This window comes from Poecilia latipinna, unplaced genomic scaffold (genome assembly GCF_001443285.1).
Source record: "Poecilia latipinna isolate Pla-1442-1.1 unplaced genomic scaffold, P_latipinna-1.0 Scaffold2572, whole genome shotgun sequence".
NCBI classification, from domain to species: Eukaryota; Metazoa; Chordata; class Actinopteri; order Cyprinodontiformes; family Poeciliidae; genus Poecilia; species Poecilia latipinna.
Window position 1 is genome coordinate 26,863 of NW_015115188.1, and position 11,009 is coordinate 37,871.

General features: G+C 40.7%; 1 protein-coding gene across 2 annotated transcripts in view; it reads left to right on the forward strand.

Moving 5' to 3' along the window:
• LOC106938348 (receptor activity-modifying protein 3-like) overlaps positions 1-10,927 on the forward strand; it is a 16,920-nt gene extending 5,993 nt beyond the window's left edge. The window contains exons 2-4 of one of the 2 annotated variants that reach the window (XM_015020371.1): positions 1,652-1,681; positions 1,764-1,923; positions 10,636-10,927. In XM_015020371.1, coding sequence (XP_014875857.1) covers positions 1,663-1,681; positions 1,764-1,923; positions 10,636-10,891 — 435 coding nt within the window. In that variant the 5' untranslated portion in view covers positions 1,652-1,662 and the 3' untranslated portion in view covers positions 10,892-10,927. Of the gene's footprint in view, positions 1-792; positions 1,682-1,763; positions 1,924-10,635 lie in introns of those variants that run through there. The other variant, XM_015020370.1, reaches the window with a different exon arrangement.
• Positions 10,928-11,009: the final 82 nt, after the last annotated feature.

Here is an 11,009-nt window from a genome sequence, read left to right on the forward strand (position 1 = left end):
GTCTACATCCAAAAGGCGCCCCCCCTTTGAAATTTTCAAAAAAAAAAAAAAAAAAAAAAAGGGGAGATTTACCTTCACGTGCTGAGTATTGTTTAGCTTTGACCAGAGCTTGAACCAGAGTTTGGATCGCAGAACATTAAGTGATAAAAAAAAGACACAAACATGGAGAATGGAATTGCAAGCATGTAAATGGATGTCTAAATACTGAAGAGGGACACTAACGACCACTAATGTTCAGCTTACAAAGACGCTGCAAAGCACAGAGGAATTGTTCACAAACCCGTCCAGGTAGTTCCCCTCCATCGAGTTGACCTTCACAGCTTCCACTGAAGACATGCTTGTTAATGATTAATGACAAGACGCGTCTCCTCTGCCATGCACTCGCCTCGCTCCCCGTGGGGTTTTGTGTTTGAACACACCAACAAGCGCTCTTCAACTAAAAATATAATTATTCAGACCAATACTGCAGATGTAAGGAGTTAGAAAACTCTCATTTTGTCTTTACATTGAGTAAAGATTGGTGGATACATCTTTGCAATGCAATCGTCTCATTTAAATTATTCATTGCCGATTGGGGAACAGAAAGGCCTTTCAACCAGATGTTGTTGTTGCTAATCACAGAAAAAAAGTGAAACTATAAGAAAACAGCAACGATAAGCAACAGACATTACTCAACAACACATTTAAATTTATACTGTAGTGCATCTCCAAAGCTGGTAACGAGCAAAAGGTAGATTTTTAGATCAGTTTAGTGTTTAGTGTTTATTCTAAAAGGAAATGATTCTGGTCCTTTTTTTTTTTTTCAAAAATAAAAGGAAAAGACTTTTTAAAACGCATCCTACTTAAAATGCATTTGTCATCAATCTAGTTAAAACAAAATGTCCAGGCAGTGCTGAGCCAGGCTGTTCGAGAAATGTTTGCTCCACTGCACCTCCAAAGCAAGCCGGGAGGTGCAGACCTGTCTTTTTATTCTGTTGGAAGAATGTTGAATGTATCCACAAAGTTTAGCATGAGTATCAGTATGAAGAGTAAATGACAGTGCCATCAGCATATAACTTATCTGCTCATAAAGAATATAATAATGTGAAGACTTGAATCTTGTGGGAGTTCCCTCTGGACTTGAAGTAGTCATCTATGCACATAAACACATCATAACCACCTATGACTTGTGTTTTTGTGTCAGTAAATCACAGAGGGAGGCGAAATGCAAAGCACTCTTTTCATTATGAAACGTTTTACTGTGACTGTGAGTCGCTCTAATGAGAAACAAGTCCTGAAGACGCCATATTAAAAGCATCAGAGCTAACTAGCTTAATTGAAAGACCCAGCGTACCGCCTCAGTGCTTCACAATGTGTGACCTTTGCGTAGTTTAAATTACACTCAGACTGAGTCCTTTTAATTGTTGACATTTAACCAAACAAACTTAAGTTTTCCGCTGCTAAAAAGCACCAAGTAGGCATTAATATTCAGCTGAGAAACGAGCCACGGGTTCGTCAAAAACAAACCTGACAAATGCTTGAGTAAAGGTTAAGTGCACAACAAAGTTAAGATTTCAGTGTTGGAAGTGAAAGAGCCCAGAGTTTTTTCTCTTTCTGAGTAAATCCAAATGAGAACCTGACAGTGTTTTCTATTACTTTTTCCTTCTTACAGTTAATACTTGGATGATGAGCGGGACGTCAGGTGAGCACATCCATCCGTCAGTCCAATCACACACCCAGCCCCCCATCGATCAGCGCTTCACCTTGTTCTTATTTCTTGACAGCCTCTGACACGTTCAACTTGGAGCCCACCATTACCTGGCAGAGGAGGCTCTGCAACGAGTCCCGTCTCCGGTGGGAGGTGGAGGTCTGCGGGGAAGACTTCAAGAGGGACATGGCTCACGTAGACCCGGAGCAATGGTGCAACCTCACATACTTCATGAGGTAAAACGAGATTTGAAGATAGATTGTTCATGTCATCATATGACACTATAATACGTGAAAGTGTGGCTGAAAGCGATCAGTATTTGCTAAGTAATTCACACCTCGCAGCTGATGGATCAAGTAAGGAAGGGAAAGGGATTAAAAATCCTGCTACCCTGAACACTTTGTTCTCTGAGCCATTTTACCCAGAAGGAGGAAATATGCAGCCAACGTTAGGAAATCTCTATTATTAAGGAGTTCCTCATATTTAGGTATGAATTACAGCAACGAGTAAGGTCTCTAGACCAGAGGAAACATTGAAAACATGAAGGGCAGTCAAGAACCTCTGGTGAAAAGCTTCAACTTGCCATCGTTGTTTTGCCCTCGTCTCACATTGTGCTCTGCTGCCACCTCATTCTGAAGTAAACAAGGCTCAGTAACCTTCCACATGATGTAAAAGGACAGAAAAAACCCTCAGTCCTTCGTAATTGCTCACCAGTTCCCCTTTAATGCTAACACAGCTGCTGTAGGTCCTCTCAGATTTAGCGTGAACACTCTGGCAGGTCTTCAGCCCCGTACACCAGGCAGCAATACAATTAAACCAGCTTGACGCAGCACTAAGGTTTTCTCTGTGCTGAAGTAGCTCTACTTTGGAATGACTCCTCATTGGCCCATATTCTCACATTCACCTTTGATGACCTCCATTTTCCCCCCTGTTTTTTCATGTTTTCTTGCATGCAGGCACTTGATGGTGGTCTCAGTTTATTTATGCACTAATACAAATATCTGTACCACGCAATTATCTTTTCATATTTCATCTGCACTGCGTGTCATGCTGAATTACTTTGTTCCTCTGGATTCTCGGTTTGCAAACTTAGCAAGGCCGTACATCTTGCACTTTTCAAAGAGTTAAGAACATGGGTCATGCAAAGTTCATCTTTGCTGATGAATAATGAACTAAACATAGCATCTGGGTTGAGTATATCAACCCAGATGACGCTTGTTGTTCACTGTAGATGTAAAGGAAAAACTGTAGAGAATTTTGAATTATCATTTGTGTCCGTTTGTGGGTGATGCCTGAATAATAGCATTTTTGGCTAACTGTACTGGTGTTAGTTTAATGTGAAAGCACTTTTTTTCTACTGTTAAAAAAAGATTATTTAGCATTGATTTAGTTTTAGCATCAAGGAGTAGATTGTAGAAATGAGGTTTTATTTCTTAATTAAAACTTAAGCCTTGCATTTAAAGTTTATGCCAAGAGGAGAAAGGGTTTCCTCGCTGCTCTTGACAGAATACATCAAAAAGTTTTGGATAGATTTTCTTCTGGAGGTTGTGGGGCATCATTCAAGGGTTCCCAGCTACCGCTCTGGTCTTGGCATCTCAACGTAGACGCACATAACACCATACAGCAGACAAATGAAGGGTAAGACTCATGAGCAACATCAGACTATGCTAAAGTTTCGAATGTTTTTAGGTTCGCTGTTCCTCCAAGTCTGTGGTCATGATCTTCAACATGTCTAAGGTTGCCAGACTCAGCCTTAGACGTGCGGTGAAAACCTCCGTCTCCTGGGAGAAGCTGATATTCCCTCAGATTGAAAGAAGACAGCTGAGGTTGTTGAGGCTTCAGATTAGGATGCCTTGCAGGCCTCCAAGGCAAACATGCCTGGAAAATCTCCCTTTGGATGTTTTCCAGGCACTTCCCACTAGAAGGACTCCAAAAACTTGCTGGATGGATTGTATACCCCTTGGGATTTCCCTGAATGAGCCGGAGAACATCGTTTGGGAGAGAGAGATGTCTGGATTTCCTACTGGGTGGTAGTAGCACTCAGATCTGCTCAGTGAAAGAGCACGGCCTGCGTCTGCAGCCTTCTCCAATATCTAAGAAGTTAGAGCTCATCTATCAACTAAAGTCAGCAATCGGAACGGTTGGAGTCGTTGAACAAATGTGGGTAAACCTGCCCACTGACTAAATCTTTTCTCGGACCGTGTCCAGAATCTTTGATGGAGATATTCCATCTCAGCAGTTGCTTGCCAAGAGAGACAAAGAAAAAAAATGATTACAACTAGATCATGCTCTTATCCATCATCCTAGTTTCTTAAGGACAAGGCACATAACCCCAAGTGAACGACGGATTTGTGTATCGGTGTGTGTGAACAGGTAAATACGGCTCTTTGAGCGCTCTGCGTGCCCAAAAACTCTTTTTGAATCTTTTTCACATTTTCAACACGCGATCCTTCTATTACCCTCCTTTTCTTGCATTGTGAATCTTTTCAAGTTGCTTTGCTTTTTATGCTAATAAAACCTTTTTTGGCACATTTCTTCTGGAAGAATTTACCATTGCAGTTTATTTTGTCACTAGCCTTTGTCCCTCTGTTGTTACACCTGCTCCAGATGTTTAGGAGGTCACTTCCAGAGGTCACTTTACCATATGCTAATGCAGATATTGAGGGAGAACGCCAACGTTTTCTATATGTTAGTTCTCTTTAAATGCCTCATGCATTATGCAAAGTCATGGACTCATTTTCCTCACAGGTAGCAGACAATTAAATTAAGACAGACATAATCACTTGAGTTTTAATTGCTTTTGGAGGCATTTATTGCTGTCTAACCTAATTTCTTATATTCCTGGAATAAATTAGATGGAGTTATATGCTTTGGCCTCCTTTGTGTTCCTGAAAAGATGTCAGTGCAATACCGTCCATGTGACTGGATTACTAAAATTTTATCTGATGTCTTATTATTCCAAGTTAAGTTGTTGTATTTGTAGTTTTCTAATGACAAATACAACCAATGACCACATCACTTCCTCCCATGTGTCAGATTGTGACAAACTACAAATGTGATTTATTCTTAACGGGTTTCTCTTCATGCAGCCTATCATTTGGGGTGTAAGCTCGTGTTTTGGTATGTTTGCAGTTGTGCTGTTGTAATTCCAGGTGGTGGATTAAACCGTTAAACTCTGTTAGTTGTTGATGTTGTTTTATAACCTCACACTTCTTTGAACTTCTTCACAACTTTCTTTACTGACCTCCCTGTTGTGTTCCTCGTACTTCCTGTTTTTTTTTTGTTTTTTTTTTCTTTTTTTCGCCGAACAGCTGGGTTTATACTGCGGATAAATTGCACACATGTGGACTCTGTTTAGTAATTAGATGAATTGTTGAATACAAATTCACACCACAGTGCTGGGTACCATTTGCAAAAACACTTGACAGTTTGAATTTTTTCCTTTCTCCGACTTCACAATTATGCGCTGCTTTGTGCGAGTAATAGTTGTGGAATTTTGTGGCTGCAAATCAAATGTGAAAAAGTTTGAAGTGCATGAATAGTTCCACAAGGCTCTGTGGGAGGTATGTTTCCCAAAACTGGATCTGCTTTTCATGATCCGTATTTCTCCACCACCTATTTGTATCTATTTTTATCCAACTTTTAAACCTAATTCCTCCCTTCCACCTCTTGGCTCTCGTACTTTTGTCTAAACTGCTACGAGAGCAGGTTTATTGCACAATAGCACGCGCACTGAAGTCTAAATGATTGCCTCCATTTGCGGGGGGTAAATTCTCAGAAAAAAAAACCAAAAAAACATTCACCACATTCACCCATGAGATTGTTCAGTATTTGGCAATCCCATTGATTTTAAGAACTAATGTTTTATTTAAATTCATGGAAAAGTAAAACATAGTCAGAGGAGGGTATCCTCAGACTGAGGCCTCGAGTTGTGCAAGCAAAAGATACTGAAAATGAGGCTGAATGATAGGTATTCGATTATAATTAAGCATGTTTATTATCTGTAAACAGATGTTGCACATGACATTTGACAAAACTACTGATTGGGTTTTTCATGGTATGATAACTTTGAGTAGAAATCACACAATTTTATGACTGTGAGTTAGGTGTCGTTCTTGCAACTTCTGGACTAGGAGGCATTTTCCTTCACGTTTAAGGACACGTCGTCACTGTTGTGCATTTCTTGTATATTCGTTTCTGGACTGTTACTGGAAACCAGAGAAAACCAACTGAACCAGCGGGGATTTGAACCCATGAGTCATGACTTTTGCTCCCACTTTATTGACATGAATGTGAATGCTTTGCCAGGACTTTTACATTTTTAGCCCCCATAGGAGTTAAAAGGAAGGGAGCAGTGGAAGGAGAAGACGGAGGCAGAGAGTGATGTGGAGGGATGGGGGCTCGGAGAGCTCTGACCCTGTTTTACTGAGCGGCAACCACTGATGACTAAACGTTCATTCTGTTTATTAAAATCTGGGTACCGACCCTGCGCCACCGGATAGACCACTGGCAAAGTGTGCACAGTTGTTTCTGCTTCATTCATTTTCTTCACATTGATTTTGCTCCCAGCACAGCTTCGCCGGTGGAACCGTGAGCCTTAATGATTCGCACGTAGCTTGACTCTTCAACACAGGTGAACTGTCCAGGTGGGAACAAACACCGCTCCGAAGTCATTACAGCTTCTTAAAGTTGTTGGATATCTTTGAGTAATCTGAAATAATACATGTGACACAACTATCGAAGAAGACTGTGACTACAATATCTTTACTTCTTCTGAAATAAACACCCAAATCTCTTATTTTAGGTACGCCTTGCTAGTTCGGAGTAGTTTGAAGTCGCATTGATCCTCTTTCAGATCCTCAGTGTGAACTTTAGCAAGTTTTCTTCAGGTCTAAATGCATTTAATTGATCCTCTCCGATCGGCTGATTCTCTATTTAGATTACAATTGAACTAGTATGCCTTTTAAAGTGGAGGGTCCTATTTTATAAATAATATGTGGCAGAAAATGGACTATTGATTTGAACTTTCAACACGACAAACACAGCAGAAACCCCTCTGTGCCTCGGCCTCAAGGACTATCATTATTCAAAAGTAAGTCATTTCTTCCTCTAGCGTTTTTTTCTTTCTCGGTGCCCCTGAGGGAAACTGTCCACTGAACAGCTTTGAAAGATGTAACCTCACTGCAAAAAATGTAGCCTGTTCTCAGCATTTTCTCAAAGACACAAGGGAGACACAGGATTTTACGATTTGTTTCTACTAAGTGTTATTGGTCCAAAGCGTATTCTGGACTAACGGAAAGAAAATCTTAGCTTTTCTAACAACCAAATTGGAAAGCAGACCTTTGCTGTGAGTCTTTGGAACAACATAGGTTGCCTTCGCACTGAATTAGGACCACAACACGGCATTTGAAATCTGCCAGAACGTGAACGGTCTCTGCAGAGTTTCTATAAACGTGGCCTGTGTCCGCTGGTGTAGATTTGTCAACACTGACTTAGAAAAAAAGCAGCTCGTCCTGCTGGCTTCATGCCGACCGAACCGCGTCTCTACAGGGCTGGCGGCGATCCAGGCGTTTTATTGTGTAGCGTTTGGCACAACAACTGGTGTCCACATGCCGTCCTGCATGCAACAATTAGGTTCCCCGCGCTTAGACTCGTCGCACGCTGAACTCCTCCTGGAAACACGCTCCCAGCTGGGGGAGAGCATGCACAGCTGTAGATCGCGCATATAGGCCGGTTGCTGGGAGACGGAAGGAAATTGTTTTCCATGCTGCTGTCTAAATGCTAAATATATTTGTCAAGCTGGAGTCTGAAAAAAGTGCGAGGAGCAGCTCGTAGGGGATATAATATCATTTTGGAAATACAATTTAGCAGCGTGACTAAAGAATAATCTAATTTAGGACTCTGAGCCTCAGAGTGTGTGATCAGCTCAGGGTATTCGGAGGAGAAGACGCGGCGTCGTCCCACTTCTGTATGTAAATGTGCAGGGAAATGGAGGAAGCTCGCAGTAAACCTGTGTGGGACAGTTGATAAAAAAAAAATACAGATGCAGTGAAGCTGAAACTGATTGTGAAGAGTCAGAAACCACTCAAGGGTTGTAGAGAAACAACCCTGGGCAGAAGGTATATAGATATCTTAGCATTGAGGAGATGTAAACAATCATGGAGGTCCTGCAGACTGCAGGGGCATCTTTAGTATTTCATAAGTTAATGATTCATTTAAAACCACTAAGGACATTATTGAACTCTATATTGGTCACTTTTTTTTTTTTTACCAATTTATAATCTCTTTTTCTGGAGAGACCTCGGCATGACATATAGCAAATGAAACGTATTATCTATTAAAAGAAGTGATTTATTTTCCATGATTTACTCAGGTTTCTTACAATGTTTTATTGCTATTTTTTGAGCAGCTGCTTGGTGCAGCATAAGTAGTTTTGAACATGTTTTATTAAAAAAAAAAGAATAAATAAACCACGTTTAAATTACACTGTTTACCAAAGCAGACGGAGAGAATGAATCCATGAACCAATTCTTAATTTGAGTACAGCGTAAAAAATGCATTCGGTTTTGTGTCCAGGCGTATGGCTAACCTGCACAGCGTGTGTAAATCAGTTACCGTTCTGAATGTGTTGCATAATAACACATTTGGGGAATAACCAGTGGATCCCGACTGTGTGGCGTTCTGTTGCAATTTGATCTACACCTGAAACCTTGATGTGTTTTTCCGTCTCGTCTTTTTTAGTTTCGTCTGCCAGTCAAACACACACCGAGTCTCTAGGTGTGTGTGACCAGCGGTACGAATGGCATCAGTTAATGTCATTAACTTGGCTGAACATGACAGATTAGGCATCTAAACGGCCACTTCCATCTCCAGAATGGCAGCTTCCAGTTTTACTACTGATGACTTCATGCAAGCATAAACTTGTTATGTTACGTCAAAGGGACTCAGGTTTATCTGATACAGTTGGAACAGCGGCCGCAGTTTGGCGTCGGAGCCTAATTTATAGGTCATATGGAGGACAGCAGTCTAAATGTATTAGTTAATATGATTAGTCCTTGGCTTCAGGGTTATGGCTCATGTTTTCTATTAGTGTTGTTATTTACAAACCGGGAAAACGCCTATAAAATGAGAGGCAGCTTTACATAACGGTCTAGATGTAAAACATGGATTCAACATGTTTTACTCAACAGTGCAGTCCCTTTGTGGGATTCTGTGGGGCTTTCTTTTTTTTTTTTTTTGCCTCTGAGACGCCACGCCGACGTCCCTCATCACCTGACGCACTCTGGGGGCTTAAAGCAATTACTCCGGACTAAAAACGACTCACGACCAAGAAAAGGAATAGCACTGCTTTACTCCTGAGAGTGAAAAAAAAAGAAGAAATTTGTTGATAATATTTAACGTGCCTCTTCAATTGTTGCTCATGTAGCTACAGAGGCGTTGTCTGCATTGCCGTCAATAAGGCTGAGTCTACGTTTAAGCTGACATGCTGCACATGTTCGAGAGGAAAAGAGTCGATAAAGACGCTGGAGCTATTTACGCCGCTGCCAACCCGTCCTAAAAGTCACAAGATGACATCATTTCCTGTTAGAGAGAGAAAAAAGAAATGTGTTTACCTGCCACCATTTTTAACAATTCCTATGAAATAGATGAACACCGAGACTTTTTTCTTAAAACTTGTATTTTTAGAGTTGAACAGACTGTCAATCAACATAACTGTAACGTATGACTTTCTGTTTTTTTTTTGTTTTATTATATAAATGTGAACATTAAGCACTTATATAGTCACATGTTCTTCATATTAATATTTATAAGTCAGGAAAATGGCTCAGCCTGGACCTGCCTGTATCTACAGCGGGAGCAATAATTAAAAATAAAAAGTTTAAGACAACTGCAACTGTGACAGACGGGGATGAACGACGTTCCAAGTTTATCTTTCCTCCACACACAGTGAGAAGGATACTAAAGGAGGTCAAAATAAATAATGAAAATAAATAAATAAGTAAAAGAAAAATCCCACAAGGTCTCTTTTAATTTAACATCTTTACTGGCGTTGTTTGTTTAATAAAACAATGTTTAAAATAAAGGCTAACATGTTTTACTGCATGTATATTGTTTTCACATTTGTATAGCAGCTGTTGCAAGTTGTTTAAAATAATGATTTTTTTCCCCCCACAGGACAATAACGACTCAGTTTCATTTACATGGTTTATTTTATTTGTTTTTTGCTTTATTATTCTTTGTGGAGCTTCTTCTCAACATTATTAATTCATGCTTCTTTGACTGTCGTTGCAGATTAATTTGCGCTAAGCTTGGTCAGACCAAAGATTAATATATTTTGTAAATACTAAAACAATGAACGGTTTGATCTGCCAAGAGTTTCCATAAATATGTAATATTTTTTATTTTTGGCAGGGATTTTTCCTTTCTAATTCTGCCTTTAGCTTGGCAGCTCAGTTATTCACTCATACAGTGAATGGTGCATAAAATGATCGAAAACAAACAAGGAGTGGGAAAAAACGTGAGCTGCATATATGCATGTTTAGCCTCCTTTACTCTGATACTTTACCTGCAGCTCTGAGGCTGCTTCAGCTCCTCTGTAGCCGGAGTTTGAGGATGAAGAATTCAAACTGGAGAAGAAGACGAAGGATTAGGTCTGGCTGGGTGTAATTTGTCAAAACTGAGCTTGAAAGGCTTCAGGGCCCCTCCGATTAACAAGGCTAGTGGTGCAAAAAGAAAAAGAAAGGGAGTAAATAGCAACACATCCCTGGTCACAAAGATGGATTACTTACTAAATCCCAGGGGCTGAGCTTAATTCTAGCTAAACAAAAGTGAGATTTAAAGGCCAGTTTGACCAATTTAAGCCTGCATAAAACTCACCTTTATTCTGCAGCTGTGTGTTTTTGAGAAGTTTTGCTTTAACCGTCTTTTTTCTCTCGCCGTCTCCGCAGCGAGTATCACCTCTTCACGCTCTGCACAGAGACGAAGTCCCACAGCGTCGACTGCTACTGGCCCAACCCGCTGGTAGAGAGCTACATCATCCACATACACAAGCACTTTTTCTCCAACTGCACCGTAGAGGAGGTGATATGGATGGACCCGCCGGACGACACACTCACCGTCCTCATCCTCGTACCGGTTTTCCTCACCTTGGCCATGATTGCTCTGGTGGTCTGGTGCAGCAAAAGGAGCGATCTGCTGGCGTAGGACACGAGAACACAAGATGGAGAGGAAAAACTCAAACGAAGGATCAAATCTCTTCAATTTGTAAAATAGATTTTTTTTTTGGTGGGGGGGGGGGGGGTTAAATGGCCCTTTAAAAGCA